Here is a 19,862-nt window from a genome sequence, read left to right as displayed (position 1 = left end):
GGTGTGCTGTCTTGTTTTGTGTTCCAGTGAGAAATTCCTTGAAGACATTTGTGCCCTTTTCCTGTTTTAGACAAAAGGGCAGAAAAAAATATCCCCCACAATAATAAATGTGAATTTATAGGCAGTTATGCTTTCCATATAACTGAGTTATCTCTTTCCATTTCTACTGAGAGAAATATACCAAGGTCATACCTTTTTCTGAGCCATAAAATAGTACGTTTGTATTTGGTTAAGTATCCACTGTCATGTGTAAACAGTTTCTTTCCATATCAAATACTACTATTAGAAGGCACTTTTTATCCAGTCAGATCCAGACAAGTTCTCTCCTTTTGTCTCATATAGTGAGTGCAGTGGCTCAACAAGTCTTGTGGAACTGTCTCATTGAAGATCCATCCACAGTTCTTCGACATTTCCTGGAGAAACTCACTATCAGTAATCGGCAGGTAAAGGTTCCGCTTTCCATAAACACATGTATAAGAACTCAGTCAAAACTCTCTTCCAGGGGAGAGTAACTTAAAGTCCCAGGATATTGTTTGTTTGTTTGTTTGACATATATCCCAATCACAATCTAAGGACTATCAGTTGTTTCTATAGTATATAATATAACAATCAAAACATCCATGATATATCTCAAAGATAACAAAAAACAGAAAAATAAAAGTAACAGCAACAAATGAAAAAAAAATGAAAACAAGTAAAAGATGGCATAGTTTTTAGATTAGAAAAAGTGCTTACTTTTTTTTCAACATCTCCCTAAAGGTCAACAGCAATGTCTCAGCCAAATATCCACAGGGAGACTATTTTATGTTAGTTCACCCTCCCTCACCTCTCAGAAGTGTGGGACCAAAAATAGTTTCTTCCTAAAGGAACTAATGGGTTAGATTTATTATAGCAGGAGCAGGCACTCTTGATGATACCCAGATGCCATGCCACGAAGGGCTAAATAGTCAACACCAGCATATTAAATTGTACCCAGAGACCAAATGGCAACCAATGCAGAGTTTGTAGAATCAGTATTACAGTATATACTTGCAGCACCAATTGGCAATTTCTGAGTAATTCACAAATTGAGGGTAGCTCATTTAAAGTACTGCATATTGCAGTACTCCATCTGGGTAGTAATAAAGTTGAGTCATTCTGTACCAGAAGGATTCCAGAAGGATTCCTGTATTATTAATCAGCTCCTTCACCTGCTTCTTATGAATGCCCATAGAGATAATCCTGATGTTGACAGAAAACCCTAACGTGCATACAGCAACTTCATCTCATTTGGATGGAAGAAAACAGCTACAGTCTGTTCTTTTCCATCCAGACCCTCACAGCCTCTAGACATCAAGACATGACATTGAGAACAATTCTCTTGCAACACAGTGGAAATATAAAGTTATTAAAGCAACTATTATAGTTGTTAAAGTGGTGGTGGGCAAAGACTACCAGTGTTTATGTGTGTGTATCTTTACAAAGTCATTGAGATCTCTCAGGTCACCCAGTTGTAATGTTTAATGTAACAAATGGGGAAAATATTAAAAGTAATCCTGTACTAAATAAATTGCATTTAAATTAAATTTTATCCTGGCCCTATTCATATTGAAGCATGGCTTCCAACAGGTAGAGCAAAGATGAAACCTGGCCCTTGGCAAAAAAAACCAAACCCCAATGTGTTCCTGTCCTAGTTGGAACTAATAATAAAGAATAATTTATTAAGGGATGAATAGGTCTCAGATTTGTACTGTCCCCCCTTCCTTTTGCTTCATCAGCATAGTTGCAAGGAAAAGATGAGGAAAATATATCTGTCTAAAATTCACTTCAGATTAACGTGACTGAATCCAAATAAATAGCAGTGAATCTTTACTATGTTTTATTGAAACAATCCAGCTTTAAATTTATGACTTGTAAATTATACTTGTAATTATAAACCACGTTTCACATTAACCAGATACAACTGAGAGACTTGTATTAGAATTCACTGCATTCAATTTAAAATGAAGGCAGCATCTCCGGTCTCCTGCTGATGCCAGAGAAGGATGCTCAAGGCTCATTCAAGTTAGAAACAAATTAGTTAATATCTAATACAATAAAAGAACATAAGGAGTTCCAACATTTGAAGATAAGATTAGACTTTTATCAGACTAGGGTTCTGTTCAGATGTTCTGATTAAGTTTTACATCTCTCCTGTAAGAAAAAGCTCTCCTGTGTTATTTATGGGGCAACATTCATAATACTGCAACTTGTAAGGATTTTAATTGTATGTTACCTTACAGTATAATAATTGATTCCTGTGCAAGTAGTGAAATTGACTGCTTCTGCTCTAACTGCAGGATGAATTGATGTATATGCTGAGGAAACTTTTATTGAACATTGGAGACTTTCCTGCTCAAACGTCCCATATCCTCTTCAATTACTTGGTAGGTTCTTCTGAATCCTGGGCAGAACCCAAACTGTAAGCATTAATGATGCCCTTATCCAAAGCACAGGCAATTGTGAATTTTGAATTAATCATAATTAGTGTCACATTCGAGAAAGAAATACACCTCCTGCACAGTTTTTCTTATAGTCAATATGTTTTCTAGGTATTTGGCTTTGATTTTCTGAAGATCAAAAATGTAACTGAATTTCTCTAGTGTATACATTGAACTTTGGGCAGTTATATTTTGAACCATTAATGCTCAGCTTCATCCAGTTGCTCTGACTCTATCCCAAATAGGGATTAGGTAAATGTAAAGGTTCCCTTCGCACGTATGTGCTAGTCGTTTCCGACTCTAGGGGGCGCTGCTCATCTCCATTACAAAGCCGAAGAGCCAGTGCTGTCCAAAGACATCTCCATGGTCATGTGGCCAGCATGACTAAATGCTGAAGGCGCATAGAACACTGTTACCTTCCCACCAAAGTGGTCCCTATTTTTCTATTTGCATTTTTACATGCTTTTGAACTGCTAGGTTGGCAGAAGCTGGGACAAGTAACAGGAGCACACTCTGTTATGCAGCACTAGAGATTCGAACCGCCAACCTTTCTGATTGACAAGCTCAGCATTTTAGCCATTGAGCTACCACATCCCTCGAATAGGGATTACAGGGTTGTAAAAAGGAAGGTTTTTTTTAATTCAGCCATTTCTTCTTGCTGAAGAAGTTACTCCTTGTGGTAATCAATCTATGATGTGTATTTCAGAGTTAGTATGTACCTTTCCAAAAAATATTTTTTGTGTGTGCTGCCACTCCTATTTCATTCTTAAAGTTAAGATCAAATCTGAAATGCTCAGAAGTGGATAATATTTTTATCCTAACTTCTTCAAGAATTTGGAGCACAAATTAGATGTACAGAAAGCTTTGAAATCTGTATAAAGCATACTACCTTTTTCTGGTTTACTGCCTCTATTTGTCTCATAGAATAATAGAATTGGGGAGTTGGAAAGTAACATAAGGATCCAGCTCTCTGCCATGCACAGGAAAACCAATGAATCTACCTTCAGCAGCATCTGTCCATCTCTTCTTTGAAACAATGAGATGGGCAGTATATACATTTGATTAATAAATAAAATAAATAAAAATAGTAATTTTTGATATGGCACAGTTATATACACCTTTTTTAGTAGAATGCAATAGTTTCACAATTGTCCTATGATCAGATTGCCTATCATGTTTTCTTCACTCTTCTTTGAAAAATTAGCAGTACACACTGTGAAACTGGGGAAGGTTTCTACTTTTCATAAAGTTGGATTTGATTGATAAAAATATTAATTTTCTCATTCTGCTGGGAACCAAATAAAATGGTTTTTCACAAACGTACATGCAGAGACTACTGAGAGGAGGCTTTGAAGCAACTTAATTAAACTAGAAAAAGATGTGGTTGTGTTAGTCATTTGAAGATAGGTGCTTTGTTCCCATGTACTGCAGAGCATCTCTTTCAAAGCCTTAATGTTAACCTTGCCATAACATTTTCTAGCATTTTTTTTGCAGTGGGCTTTCTTCATTTGAACTTTATGGAGAAGGTAAAAGTGAGATTGATATAATAGGTGTCTTCTAATTTTTTTTTAAACTCCATCATGGCATTTTAATTAAGTTTGTAAATTATTCCATATTTTCCTTTGATATGAATAGCCACCCAGATTTTCAATGCACAAAATAAAATTACTGACTGAGAAAGACTGGCTCTATCTTATACATATTCATATTTATCACTAGCTATCTACTTAGCTTCTTTTTGTGTACTTTATGATTCATAGGTGGGACTGATCATGTATTTTGTGCGCACACCATGTGAATGGGGCATGGATGCCATTTCAGCCACTCTGACCTTTCTTTGGGAAGTGGTGGGCTATGTAGAAGGACTGTTCTTCAAAGATCTCAAACAAACTATGAAGAAGGAACAATGTGAGGTGAAGCTTCTGGTTACTGCTTCAATGCCAGGTATGGAAGGCATTATTTTTATTTGCCTAGGGGCTTTTTTCTGGCATTTGATCTTTATTATGTAATAATAATAATAATAATAATAATAATAATAATAATAATAATAATAATAATAATAATAATAATAATAATAATAATAATAACAATAACAATAACAATAACAATATATTTCTGCCCAGTCATTCTCTAAATTCACCAACATAGCCTGAGTAAAAGAGGAGAGGGGATATAAATCTTAGACTCAGTATAGGGATTTTTGTTGTCATTGACATTCTATATAAAAGGGAAAGTCTGAAAGAGATTTTTAAAGATGTGTAAAATATTTGTTTTATTTTTGGCTTCACATCAGCATTACCTTTAAGAAATACACCCTAGTAACTAAAATATTCATGAAATATTTGGTGAGAAAGTGATGGTCAACTTCTGTTCTTTACTCCTCCAAGTCTATTGGGCAAATTGACTGTATCAGCTGTAATATGCTGTGATCTATGCTTATATATGGAATTGATATTATAGTTCACCATCCTGTGTGATAGTCTTTGAGCCTTAATGAGACACAAATAGTCTAAGAAAATGATTTGTGTTAATTGATATAATTTTGTCATTGGCCAGACTACACAGTAAGTGCTGGATTATCTCCAAGAAGAGTTTCACATAAAAAGCTCCATGAGTTGCAATACATATCTTGCATAGGCTCCTTAGCATGAACAAGAAAAAACAGATAGAAAGTCTTCCCTTTGATTTGAAGGAGCAAGCCAAACAAACAACCCATGTTCTTGAAAATTATATTCTGCATTAAGTCCCCATGGTTGTTTTATAAAATCCCCTAGATTTTAATAGCAATAAAGAATGTTATACATTTAGCAATTACAGCCTGATTTGGATTACCGTCTCTTCCTAGCTATATCCACATGCTTGAAGAAAGAGGTCTGTACATGCATGAAAGCCAGCATTGCATAATATTATAATACTGGACATGGTAAGAGAGAGGGAGAAATTTTCAGTGAGGCATGAGGCTTGCCTGAATATCCCTGTACAATATAGTCACTCCTTTTCAGCTGAATTATACTGTACAGAAGCAAAAATGATAACAGAATAAGAAGCATCTAAAATGTTTTGAGCAACTTAGAGGAAGGCTAAGACATAAAGTAATTTATTTTTATTTATCCAGGATTCCAAAAGGATGGTGTTTTTTTTGTAAACAAACCTTTTATTTTATCAATGCTTTTAAAGGTACCAAGACCCTAGTAGTTCATGGGCAGAATGAATGTGATATCCCAACCCAGCTTCCAGTCCATGAAGACACCCAGTTTGAAGCTCTTTTAAAGGTTGGCAAATTATTAAAATAATTTTGACAAAAAAAGTTGTGTTGGCTGTATTTTCCAGTCTTCCAGTATTAAAGCTCCTTCAGTAACCTCCTTAGATTGTGGGAGAAAAATTGATCTGGAATAATATGCAGTCCTGAGGTCCAGTACCTATTTATGAATTATGTCTTTACAGAATTATCTATTGAAAGCCTCATTTAGCAGCTTCTTTACATCTTAATATGTGAAAAGGTCATACATGTATTTCTCCGATAATATTCATCTTACAAATTACCTCAGATACACAGTAAACAAGGCAATTATATGGGTGACCTGTCATCAGTGACTTTGCTGAACATTTAACAGTTAGTTAATTAGTTACTGCACTTTCAATTACCCAACAGGCTCATTTCCATAGGCCTACTATATGAAATAAGCATATTATATCACTTTCAGTTGTGATTACCGTAATTCAAGATGACAGTGGATTTAAAAAATCCTGTTACAATCATAAGTGGTATCACTAATCAGCTAAAAAATGCCTTAGTAGCAGTGCAAGGCTTGACAGCTTATTTTTATTAATTTTTCATCTTTATAGGCAGGGAACAGAGATATAGCCACAATTACCCCAGAACATGTGATCAACCAATAAACCAATATTACCTTTTGTTTATGTCTTTATGTGTTAGGAATGTCTGGAATTTTTTAACATACCTGAATCCCAGTCTTCCAACTACTTTTTAATGGATAAGCGGTGGAATCTTATTCATTATAATAAGGTGAGATAGTTTTATATTCTCATGTTACTTATTAATTGTAATTGAAAATCTTATCAACAAGTGACATTTTGGATACAAAATGGATATTAAATGAAAGTTTAATATAATCTAATAATAATTTGTATGGGCCCTGAAAGTGTGGGTGCTCCAATACTGGGAGTTTTTAAGAAGAGACTGGACAACCATTTGTCTGAAATGGTATACAGAGTTTCCAACCTCAGCGGGGGATTGGGCTAGAAGACCTCCAAAATTCTTCCCGATTCTTGTTCTGTTCTGTTCTGTTCTGTTCTGTCTACTGGAAGTAAGCTCCATTGGACTCACTGGTGGTTATGTCTGACAATGCATAAAACACTCTGAAAATATACTTATTTTATTTTATTTTATTTATTTATTTATTTATTTATTTATTTATTTATTATTTTCATGTATTTTCAAAATTTGTGTGTTGTTTCAATCATAGACTCTAAGTGGCTTACAAGGGCAACAATAATGCAAGAATAGGAAATGATGACGAAACTAGCAGATTAGTGATTAATATTAGAAAAGGTAAAACCCTCTGATAAAAACTTACTGGGTAATCTTCTTATATGTTGGAAATAACACTTATTTCCCAAAGTACTTGTGGAATAGCAGTGTTTCAGTTGTCCTCCCAAATATTATAAGGGAGTGAACTCTCCCAATTTCAAAAATGGGGCTAGAGAAGGATTACCACAGAAATGCTCATTTCTAACTCCAGAAATGTATACAGACTTGCAACATCATATCGTTTGGTTTGCATTGAATGAGCATATTCTCTATTGGATTTTGAAAGTACCCAAGCCCAAACCATATCTAGCTTTATAGGTAATAATCAGCAGATTTTTGTTTGTTTGTTTAAATAATTAATATAACCTCCCATCTCATAGCAGGGACCATGATGGCCCCAGAAGGCTTCTGGGAAATTTTAATAGGTCTGTGTTGTGTATAGAATTGGTTACTAGAAACTGAGTAACAAAGGATTGCTAGGAATTCCTTGCTCCACCACATCTAATACTAATTGTTTGAAAATAAATGCTGGGTCCATGGAGTAGAGCCTGTGATGATCTGAGAGTAAGCCTATGACTGTCATGGCAGCTATGAAATTCTAGTTCAACTCTAAATTGCTTATCTCAGGTCATCTGGGTTGGATGGCAGAGCAGATTTTATATATTCCTATTATGTTTCTACTTACTCTCTTATTCCAAACTTTAAAAAGCTCAAATTATTACATTCTTTGTTGGTAAGAAAGTTGTTTCAGACATCTAATTATTTTGATCTTTTATATCTTTATAATATCTTTAGGATATGATGTCCAAAACCATATACAATATTCCAAATATAATCTCACCACAGATTTATATAAGGGCATTTGCAGTTCTATTTGCAGTTCTATTTTCAGCTGCTTTCCCAATGGTTCCAAGCATAAAACTGTCTTTTATAAACACCCCTTTCTTGATCAATCACTAGTAATTCAGATCCCATTCCTATTTCAATGAAGCTTGGATATTTTTGCTAATATGCATAATTCTACAATGAATTGTCTGTCATTGCTTCACTCTGGAGAAGTTCTTGAGAGGGTTCTCACGGTCTCTTTTGTATTTCACCACTATAAATACTATGGTATTATCAACAAATGCAGTACACTACTCAGGTCTCACTTTTTATACCATTTCTATATTGGGGGAGGGGGAACCCATAGATTAAACTATAGAATGACAGATTTGGAAGGGACCTTGGAAGACTTCTAGTCCAATCCCTTGCTTTAGCAGGAGTCCCTATACCATTTCAGACAAATTGCTGTCCAGCAGGGGTGGGTATCAGCCAGTTCGCACCAGTTCGGGTGAACCAGATGTTAATTTTATAACCAGTTCTGTGAATTGGTAGTTCCGACAACCGGCTGGCCCTCGCCACCCCACCCCATCCTCCCAGGAGTCTCCACGCAGATCGTTTTGGAGTGCAGGGGGTGCATGGAGCCTGGGGAGGTGGAAAATGGGCCCCCCAGAGGCCTGTGAAGGGCAAAAATGGGCCTATTTCGGGCCTCCGGAGCCTGGGGAGGTGGAAAATGGGCCCCCCACAGCCCATTTTTACTCCCAGGATGGTGGAGGAGGCCGACTAGGCCACACCCACCATAGCCATACCCACCCAGCAACCAGGCAGAGAACTGGTTGTTAAATTATTTGAAGCCCACCACTGCTGTCCAGTCTCTTCTTAAAAGACTCCAGTGTTGGAGCACCCATAACTTCTGAAGGCTAAACCATTTTACTGGTTGATTGTTCTCACTGTTAGGAAATTTCTCCTTAATTCTAAGTTGCTTCTCTCCTTGTTTAGTTTCCACCCATTGTCTTGCCTTTTGGTGCTTTGAAAAACAGGCTGACCCTCTCTTCTTTGTGGCAGCCCCTCAAATATTGAAACACTTCTATCATGTCTCCACCAGTTTTTCTTTTCACTAGAGTAGACATACCCAATTCTTGCAACTATTCTTCATATGTTTTAGACTCCAGGGCCCCAATCATCTTTGTCACTCTTCTCTGCACTCTTTCCAGAATCTCAACATCTTTTTTATATTATGGTGACCAAAACTGGATACAGTATCCCAAGTGTGATCTTACTAAGGCATTATAAAGCAGTACTAATACTTGACATGATCTCGATTCTATCCTTCTATTAATGCAGTCTAGGATTGTATTGACATTTTTGGTAGCTGTTGCACACTGCTGGCTCATATTTAAGTGATTGTCCACTAGGAGTCCAAGATCTCTCTTGTAGTTACTGCTATTGAGCCAGGTTTCACCTAATCTGTACTTATACAGTTGGTTGACACCACCCCGCTTTCTTTTCTTTTCTTTTCTTTTCTTTTCTTTTCTTTTCTTTTCTTTTCTTTTCTTTTCTTGCCGAAGTACTTTTCTCTACATTGAATTTCATTTTGTTAGATAGGGCTCAATGTTCAAGTCTGTCAAGATCCATCTGGATTTTGAGCCTGTCTTCTAGGGTGTTGGCTATTCCTGCCAGCTTAATCCCATCACAATATTGATCCTTGGGAGTTCACACAATGCATATATCACCAGTATGAAAGCTGACAATTTCTTCTTTTTTCTCTTTCCTGTTTCTTAACCAATTATCAACCTATGTAAAAGAGAAACCCAGAACAGAGAAATTTTTCCCCTCTACTATATCATTATGACTGAAAAGTATGACTATTTCTGAAAATGCAATTGCTAATGTGCTATAATTCATTTATAAAATAAAGGCTTTTTAAAATTATCCCACAGACCTATGTCCGTGATATTTACCCATTTCGTAGATCAGTATCTCCACAACTGAATCTGGTACACATGCATCCAGAAAGGGGGCAAGAACTCATTCAAAAACAGGTATGTTTATAGTAAACATCACAATGATGCATCCTCACTAGATTATCACATTGGTGTATGATTTGGAATGGTCTAAAACAGTAGTCCCCAACCTTTTTTGTACCAGGGACCGGTTTCACCGGTGGTTGGGGACCCCTGGTCTAAAAGATATTTTATGGTGCAGAAGCCACAAGCTTGTTCATTTCTATACTTTTGGTGCAAGATATTGTAAATATACTATAGCTATGACAAAAATATTTGAATTGAATAGGGTATTGTCTTATCGTGAAACTGGGATTCCTAGACGTAGCTTCCTGGGACATTCTCTTGGATTTGTGGGTGCATAATTTATGGTAGTTCAAAGCAGTTTTGGGATGTACTGGTCCATTTACCTATTAATTTCCACTTATTTCATTCAAAAATATGCTTAGAGTTAGGATGGATAAACTTGTGCCTGATGAGTCATTCCCATTACTATGTCGAAGTATTGCTTGGATATATGTTTTGTGCTAACCCAAAGCTGTTTGTGAGATGTAGTAGCTTACAATCCTATTGCTGAAATATACATATATGATGCATATATTCATATTCATATAGTCTATTTTTCAAAATATGAATAAGTTAAATTAATTAAAACATGACACTGTAAATTAAATTAATGAAATCACATTAACATATTCAATCTAATTATGATCATTTCTCCATTCTTTTTTCCACTCCAGATTATTAGCTTCAGACCCATGTTCTAGATGTAGAGTAGTTATTACTAATTATTTATTCTGATAGTTCTTAGTGATGGTTTGTAGAGCATGGAACTAAAATTGGTTACTTATTCCCAGTTCTCAATTCTTTATTACAGGCACTGTGGCTCAATGGTTTAATGATGCTAGGGATGGTTTTGTTCCAGTGATTCACATCCAAGCACTACAATATGAGCTCCTATCATTCGCCCCAGCTTCTGTCAACCTAACAGTTTGAAAGCATGTTGTATGCAAGTAGATAAATAGGTACCACTTCAGTAGGAAGACGAGTGCTCTATGCAGGCAATCAGATACCTGACAGTGTTGAACCTTCCGCATTGTGATGTCCATTTGAGAAGCAGCTCTGGGAAAGGAGGGGGCCTTGGGTGATGATGCAGGAAGAGCCACTCATCTTTCTCTCTGATGTGAAGCCAGCTCACTTTCCCATGGTGCACCTTGGGAAGTGTGGAAGTGTATTCTACAACAGGTCTGGTACTTTGACAGCCCAAACTACTACTATGCAATTGCACTGTGGTCTCCTGGCTACTTTAACAACACCATACGCTAATCAGAATAATTCCTTATTGCTCTAGTTTGTGCCTCTCAGATATCTTTGTACTATGAACATTCTCCTCATAAACAACTGTGGAGCACAATGTATAATCACTTGATAACAATTATTTTTTTGGATTTGGATCAATAATTGTTGTAATCATTGTCTGGCTGGTTTTCTTTTTAGGTATTTACCCGTAAATTAGAAGAAGTGGGTCGAGTGTTGTTTCTCATTTCTCTGACTCAGAAGATTCCTGTGGCTCACAAGCAGTCCCACGTGTCTTTGTTGCAAGAAGACCTTCTTCGCTTGCCTTCATTTCCCCGTAGTGCCATTGATGCAGAATTCTCACTCTTCAATGATCCGCAAGGTACTGCTATGTCTCCTTCAAGCTGAGCTTGACTCCAGGTGGCTAAATAGACATTTTTTTGACAGCAGTAAGGAATTGGTTTGCCATTATCCTCTTCTAAGATGTTTTTGTTTTACTTTCCAATATAGGCTGTAGGATTTCCTGTCTTCATCCCCTACAAGTACTAACCAGGTCTAACTATATGGAAAACATTTTACCGATACTCTACTGAACCACCAAAATGAGACTGGTTGCTTAAATATAATTAAATGTCCATAGATAGAATCGCCATAATTGTTTAATGGTACTGAATGGGTTTAATATGTGATCAGCAAAATAGAACAAGAATCTATTATCTCTTTGAATAACCAAAGTTAATTAATGCAGCAAGCCCTATTTTAATACTTTAGTGTATAGATACCTCAGGAGATTTTTTTTTTAAGGAAGCTCTGATATTTCTCTTTAAAATAAGCTGCTGCATTTTATTATGACATTGCTCTGCTTGTTCTCTTAGCTGGCAAGGAACTCTTTGGTCTAGATACACTTCAGAAAAGCCTATGGATTAAATTGCTAGAAGAGATGTTTCTGGGAATGCCCAGTGAATTCCCCTGGGGGGATGAAATTATGCTGTTCCTGAATGTATTTAATGGAGCCCTGATCCTACACCCAGAGGACAGCGCACTGTTGAGGCAGTATGCTGCTACAGTAATCAACACAGCTGTACATTTCAACCACCTCTTCTCTCTCAGTGGTTACCAGTGGATCCTTCCCACTATGCTGCAGGTAAGCTTAAAAAAAGAAAACTAAAGGTGTAAAGTAGTCATGATGATTAGGCTATCCTGCCAGATCAAACTTTCCAAAGGATGTTATCATTCATTGCATCCCTTTAATTCTTTATTATGGCTGCTTTGAGTCACAGGGCAGCTTTTGAAGATGACCCTTCAGCCTCTTGGTAACAGATGAAAGCTCCTAAGGATTTTCTTGTTTCCCAGGTATATGCTGACTATGAGAGTAATCCACAGCTCCGCCAAGCAATTGAGTTTGCCTGCCGTCAGTTTTACATTCTACATCGTAAGCCTTTTGTGCTGCAATTGTTTGCTAGTGTTGCTCCGCTTCTGGAATTTCCCGTGAGTGTCAACCAACTCCTGCATGAAAATTGTTTTCATTATTTTCTGACCATGCTGAAAATGCAATTGAGGTATAATAATATATTTAAAGAATTGCAATCTTCTGCGCAATTCATTGACCCTTGTGTTTCTGCTCAGAAAAAGAAGCTGCTGGAAAATCAGTTCATGAGTTTAGGATTATTGAGTTTGACAACCACACTAAGGTTACTGTCAACTTTACTTGCAACCTCCTAAGGAGCTACAAGCCATAGCATGAGAACAGCCAGACAACAACAACAACATCAGCATCAACAAAGTCCTTCAGTGGGTTGGAGAAATGATACATGGTTTATACTGGTTTATCCTACATCAACCCTGCATGCTCTTTACCCACTAACTCTCTTATGCAGAGAAGCTTTAGCTTCCTTTTCTGAACCCACCCTAACTTATTCCTTGAAGGCTTGCTCACATTTTCAGCAATTCTGGTCTCCTGTCTAGAAAATTCTCCCCTCCAAGGCTGACATTCTCCCATTAACAGAACATTAACATTGCCCTGCACATTCAGCTTTTTGTGGAGAGACACATCTGTGCATACATTAAATGGTGTTAAATACATATATAAATAAAAATCTTCTAATGCTGTCATTTTTTCCTAAGCATGCACTAGTTAAAGTGAATATTTGGACATGACAGAAAAGGCATAGTTCTGAGTAAGTGGGAATGATAAACCGTCACCTTCAGCTTCACATCTCAGTTTTTGACATTTAGAAATATTTGAGCCATGAAGACTATGTTGTACATGTTAAATGGGAGTTAAATTGTGAACATTCTTCAGAAGATGTTCATTTGATTGTGCAATATATAGATACTGTTTTAGAATTTCTGAAATTACCTGTTGACCTTCTTAAAACATTACCATTAATAATGTTTCTGAATCCATTAAAATTCTTAATGAAACCGATGGCAAGTAAACTGACTTTGGCACCAATAATAGTTTCATTCTTATAGCAAAGAGTATCTTCAGGGCACAGTGTCTGGGAAGATTGTGGCTGGCAATTAAATAAAATAATATTTTTAAAAAATACAAAATGAAATAATTTGTTCCGTGCACCATTAAGGTTGCCCACTCGTCACCTTGATTTTACACAGCTCATTTCACAAAATCAGACCACTTTGGGATTTCTCAGACTTTGTAATAAAACCCTCTGTATATAGGGATTAAAATTTGCAACTCTTGTCTAAAATTTTCACATATCCAAAACTGATGTTGCTTACTTCAGATGACATAAATGTTTGAGTGGGATATAAGTGGTTTTCACTGGATATTGATATCCCTTTTTTAAAAACATTGTGCATCCTTTTAAAAATTGTAAGCCTCCCAGGGTCTTTTTGGAGTACGGCAGCCTTAAAATCCAACAAACAAGTAAATAGAACAACATTGCTTTCTTCACTGCAGGATGCTGCATACAATGGACCCAGCAAGGGAGTGTCTGCTCAGTGCCTGTTTGATCTCCTACAGTCCTTAGAAGGAGATACTTCTGACAATCTAGATATTCTAGAATTGGTAAAAGCAGAGAAGCCTCTGAAATCACTAGGTATTTTCAATTTATTTTTTTAAAATTGCCATTTTTCTTGTGAAATAAATGTATTTCTGCTTTCATTTTTCTGATAAACTAAAAAGTTAAATAAAAAACTAATTTTAAAAGTTTTTTTTAATGGTCAGGATCATACTTGGGGTGGGATTCAGCTGGTTCGGGCTGGTTCGGGCGAACCGGATGTTATTTTTTACATCCAGTTTGCTGAACCAGGAGTTCTGAAGACCAGCTTGGCCCCACCCCACCCTGCCCCGCTCCTCCCAGGAATCCCCACGTGCCTGATTCTGGCTCCCAGGTAAGTGCAGGGAGGCCTCTTAGGCCCAAAATGGGGCATGGGGGTGTGTGGTGCGCACCCCCATGCCCCATTTTGGCTCTCCTTAGGCTCCAGGGAGGCTTCCTAGGCCCAAAATGGGGCTCAGGCAGAGGTGGTATTCAGCAGGTTCTGACCAGGTCTGCAGAACTGATCGTGGAAATTTTGAGTAGTTCGGAGAACTGGCAAATACCCCTCTGACTGGAGATTTTACAGTATCCTTCCCCTGCCACACCCATCAAGCCACGCCCACAGAACCGGTAGTAAAAAAAAATTGAATTCCACCACTGGGCACAGTGGGCGTGGCACACACCCCATGCCCTATTTTTGCTCCCAGGAGGCTCCAGGGAGGCAAAACAGCACAGCAATCCAGGGCTGGAAGGGACATCTAGCCAACCACCTGCTCCAAGAGCATTGTTAAAGTGAGTTTCTCTCTTTTGACCTACCCAGTGACGTGACCACCAAGCCACACCCACCAGGCCACACCCAGAGAACAGGTTGTTACAAAATTTGAATCCCACCTCTGTTCATACTATGTTACTTACACTATGCAGGATCTTCTGGTCTGCCCCTATTCAGTAAATGAGAAGCCAATCGTTGATTTAAACCCTATGATTTTCCTCCACAAAGAAACACCTTCTACAGGTAGTCCTTAACTTACAACAGTTATTTAGTGATCAAAGTTACAATAGCATTGAAAAAAAAATGATTTACAACCGTTTTTCCACACTTACAACCATTGCAGCATCCCCATGTTCACGTGATCAAAATTCAGACGCTTGACAGCTGGCTCATATTTCTGAGAGTTGGCAGTGTCCCAAAGTCATGTGGTCACTGTTTTGTGACCTTCTGATAAACAAAGTCAATGGGCAAGCCAGATTCACTTAATAGCTATGTCACTAACTTAACAACTGCAGTAATTCACTTAACAACTTTGGCCAATGTCTCACTTAGCAACAGAAATTCTGGGATCCATTGTGGTCATAAGTTGAGAGCTACCTGTATTTTAGTTTTTAAAGAAACAAAATTCTAAAGAGGTCCAAACTGGCTTACAATTGTATTATATCATTATTTCTATCTATATTCTTGGCCTTTGTATTTTTTTACTTTATATTCTTGTATTGTATCTTGTTTTCTCTCTATATTTTCTAATGTTAAAAGTTTTCTTGGAAGTAACTCTCACTATGTTTTAATGAATTTTCCTAGTTAATTTTACTGTGGAGTCACATAATCAGAGCTGGAAGGGACCTTGTAGGTCATCTAGTCCAACCCCCCTGCCCAAGCGGGAGACCCTACACCATTTCTGACAAATGGCAGTTCAATCTCTTCTTGAAAGTCTCAAGTGATGGCGCTCCGACAACTTCTTTTTTTTTTTTTTGTGTAAATTTTATTTGAGTTTTCACAAAGAGAAAAAAAAATACAAATAAAACATCTTTTTTGAAAGTAGCGTAATCCCGGGTTACATTTCTTCGTACAGACACAAATTCAGGTTCATGCTCATTTTTATATTCTATTCCATATCTTGTTACAATTTTACATTTTCTGCATAGCTTCTCCCTTCTTTTAATTTTCTCATTTTATTTTAATTATCTCAACTCAATTCAAATCATTGTATTTATATTTTTTGTCTGTCCTGTTTCAATTATCTATTATCTTTTCTCATTAAAAAAAATTTCTCCGGTAGTTACTGATTGGAGTATGACGCCTTTATATCTTTTCCCTAAAATTGTAACATTCAATATAATACATAACTTCCATTTGGATTCTGCTTGGTACATTCTTAAAATACACACTGTATTCTTAAAAAAAGAAAAAAAAATTATAAATGTATATAATTAAAACAACATTCCATTCCAATTCAATTCTAACATTAATATTAATATTCATTAAAGTCTTAACATCTTTAACGTTACTTTTCAATTAAATATCATACTTCTATGGGAACAATTATAAGCTTTCCATAGTTAATTCCCCCCCTCTTCACTTATATTTTATAAAACATTAACGAATTAAAATGTTCCCGTTCCTTCCTAATTCAATTTTCTCATTTATTTTATTTCACTTATTTTATTCACAAACATTTCACTAAATTACACTATTTTATCCCTCATTTTAATCATACATTGTTTCCAATTTTCTAAAGTTATTTCTATTACTAATATAACAATACAATCTTATGTACCTTTACAGAATCCCTTTTTCAGTTAGATTTTCACCCATTATCTTTAAATAGGTCCTGTTACTCTATATCTTGCTCCGGTCCTTTGTAACTTCTTTTCCTTTCCTTCTTCCCTCTCTTCTTCTCTCTCCCCTTTTTACCCCTTGTCTCTCTACCTCTATTTCTCTCTTCTGTATTCCCCTTTTCTGTTGCTTTCCAGTATTATACTTATTTTTTGAATTATTTTTCTTTTCTTTGGTTGTTTTTTTAAGTCTTAAATTCTCCATTCTCTTTCCCCCCTTTCCTTTTTCTTCCCCACATAGAATTACTTGTTCATTAAAGATGGCTTCTTCTTTGTCCCAGTCTTCTTGTTTTGCAGTCTTTTCTTGTTGTTTCTCATAGTTCCAAATCTCCATTTCTAAGAATTGAAAGACGAAGCCAAAAGAACCCTTCCCTTCTTGTGCATCTTCTTTGTACTTTTTAAGTTCCATTTTCAATTCATCCAGAAGTGGTGCCATTGTATAAATTTTTAAACAACCACCCGATTGATTTTAGTCATTCAAATATAATAACCAAAAATCCAAAGATCACCAAATAATCCAAATACACGCAAGCTGTTTCTTTTTTGCTCTTTTTCCCCCCACTTTCTCTTCCTGGGTTTACTATTTAGTTGCAAAGTTTCAGTTAAAATGTATCTTTTAGAAGTCTTGTTGAAGTTTTACTTTAGATTCTTTTTAATTCCAGGCAGTCTCCTCCCTCTTCCAGATCCTGCCCTTATTCTTTTTCTCTCCCTTCCTGCTTATGAAAAAGAAAGTTTTTAATGTCCAGAAATCTTTATTATCCCTTTGGCATTTTGTTTTATTTTCAACTTAATTACCTATTGATGTCAAAGTGGATTTTTCCGATTTCTTATTTAAGTCTCTTAGTTGTCAGTATAAGGAAGGAGAGAGAAGAAAAAAAAGCCAAACCTTTCCCTTTTCACTTTCCTTCTCTGCTTCCAATTCTTCTTTGGGAGCGATGTTATTTTTTGTAAGTTTAAATTCCAGGGTAACTTGGTTGTTGCTTTTACAATTTAACCTGGTCAGCCAAAACTTTCACTTCTTATCTTCCTCCTGCACATTCTTTTCCGGTCGAGTTCTTTTTTGTGGTGGCCATTTCTGACCACCACTGCAACCGCCTTTGGGAAAGGGAGTAATGGCCAGCTGAGGAGGAGAGATGCGGCTCTCCTCGACCCTGCTGGTGGTCTCCCCCCTCTTCACCACCTCTACGGGGTGGCTTAGCCCCGAAACCAGCTGGCCCGGGGTGCTCCAGCGGCGAGCCCAGACAGAAACCGCGCACAATCGCGGATTTCTGTCTGTCGCCAAAGCCCTTCAAACCAGAAGTCCGGCGCTCCCACAACTTCTGAGGGCAAGCTGTTCCACTGGTTGATTGTTCTCACTGTCAGAAAGCTTCTCCTAATTTCCAGGTTAAATATCTCCTAGTTAAGTTTCCATCCATTATTCCTTGTCTGGCCTACAAGTGCTTTAGAAAATAGCTTGACCCCTTCCTCCCTGTGGCAGCCCCTCAAATATTGGAAGACCACTATCATGTCTCCCCTGGTCCTTCTCTTCACTAGACTAGCCATGACCAATTCCTGTAACTGTTCTTCATATGTTTTAGTCTCCAGTCCCCTAATCATCCTGGTTGTTCTCCTCTGTACTTTTTCTAGAGTCTTAACATCTTTTTTATAGTGTGGTAACCAAAACTGGATGCATACTCTAGGTGTGGTCTTACTAAGGCTTTATTGAGTGTTATTAATACCTCACTTGATCTCCATTGTATTCCTCTGTTAATACAATTTAGGATTACATTAGCTTTTTTGGCTGCTGCTATACACTACTGGCTCAAACATGTTTCTTCAAACCACAGTCTTCAGTGGGGTTAAGTGCCAGATAAATGATAATAGGACCAGTCTGATTAGGTAATCCCATCCATATTTATTTAGAAGCACTGTTAACTTTTTTTTAGATGAATGTCTATGCAAAATGCAGTCTTAAACTCTAAAGTAAAAGGAATCTTAATAGAATTTATGAAATATCACTAATGATAATTCTATTTTGATACAATGTATAGGCATTGTACAAATGTAGAGATAGAGATTGAACATGAATTAGTTGCCTAATGCAAAAAACATAGATGTTTATTGATTTTATCTCTCATGACACAATATTTCCATATTGTTGATACTCTGTTATGTTCTATTTTGTAACTATTTCAGATTTCTGTTATGGCAATGAGGACCTGACATTTTCAATCAGTGAAGCCATCAAGTTATGTGTAACAGTTGTGGCATATGCACCTGAGTCTTTCAGAAGGTAACAACTATTTCTTGGTTAATTGCCAATTACATTTTCAAACAAGTATGAAAACAATCTCTTATTCAAAGATTTTTCTTTTATTTATTCTTTCATGAAATTCAAGAAGTTTTTCTCTATGTCTAATGATTAGAAGAATGTCATTACTGTTTCCAGGTGCAAAGATTATTCTATTCTATTATTCTTTCAACTTCTACCTATGTTCATTGTCTCCTCAGTGCTTATCCTTTCTCAGGCTTAGCCATAGTTAGATGATGCTTGGCTTCTCTGACTGACAAAGAAAAATCACTTATTGCTGGTTGCTTCAACCACACCTACACTGGAAGCAAACATCTCCCTCTTTTTGCCTTCTCAAACTGTCTTGCCCTTTAACATTTTTTTTCAGTTACTTCCTGTTTTGTTTTATTACATTTTTTGGAAGAAATTGTTATTGTTAATCAAAAAACTAAGATTTTTTTTTTGCAGGTCCAAAATTGTTCTGGCTTTGATGGTGTCCTAATATTCACAAGAACTAGTCACCAAGTATTGTGCACAGTCCCTTTTCCTGCAGACAAAAATGGGTTTTTCCTGATCGGAGGGGTATTGTATTTCTGGATATAATCTCACATTGATAGCATTGTTACATGATGTACATTGTTTCAGTCTTCAGATGCTGATGGTCCTTGAAGCTCTAGTGCCCTGTTACTTGCAGAAACTTAAGAGGCAAACCTCCCAAGTGGAAACTGTGACGGCTGCTCGAGAAGAGATTGCTGCTACAGCTGCTCTGGCGACATCCTTGCAAGCACTTTTGTACAGTGTGGAAGTTCTTACTCGGTGAGCTACACCACCTACTTACCATGACCTTGT

At 36.8% G+C, this 19,862-nt stretch overlaps 1 protein-coding gene across 10 annotated transcripts in view; it reads left to right on the top strand.

Moving 5' to 3' along the window:
* The window catches only part of UNC80 (unc-80 subunit of NALCN channel complex), a 191,045-nt gene that overhangs the window by 109,375 nt on the left and 61,808 nt on the right, over positions 1-19,862 (top strand). For all 10 annotated transcript variants that reach the window (XM_087949612.1, XM_087949606.1, XM_087949587.1 and 7 more), the window contains 12 exons: positions 343-443; positions 2,319-2,405; positions 4,220-4,403; positions 5,637-5,731; positions 6,397-6,486; positions 9,774-9,875; positions 11,334-11,514; positions 12,008-12,276; positions 12,486-12,620; positions 14,056-14,194; positions 18,920-19,016; positions 19,659-19,829. In XM_087949612.1, the coding sequence (XP_087805738.1) occupies positions 343-443; positions 2,319-2,405; positions 4,220-4,403; positions 5,637-5,731; positions 6,397-6,486; positions 9,774-9,875; positions 11,334-11,514; positions 12,008-12,276; positions 12,486-12,620; positions 14,056-14,194; positions 18,920-19,016; positions 19,659-19,829 (1,651 nt within the window). The remainder of the gene's footprint in view (positions 1-342; positions 444-2,318; positions 2,406-4,219; positions 4,404-5,636; positions 5,732-6,396; positions 6,487-9,773; positions 9,876-11,333; positions 11,515-12,007; positions 12,277-12,485; positions 12,621-14,055; positions 14,195-18,919; positions 19,017-19,658; positions 19,830-19,862) is intronic.

The sequence above is a fragment of the Notechis scutatus genome, chromosome 1, assembly GCF_049901735.1.
Source record: "Notechis scutatus isolate UNSWTSFEM ecotype Mainland chromosome 1, rNotScu1.2, whole genome shotgun sequence".
Taxonomy (NCBI): Eukaryota; Metazoa; Chordata; class Lepidosauria; order Squamata; family Elapidae; genus Notechis; species Notechis scutatus.
The sequence above is the reverse complement of the archived record's forward strand: the minus strand, read 5'-3'. Positions and strand labels throughout refer to the sequence as shown.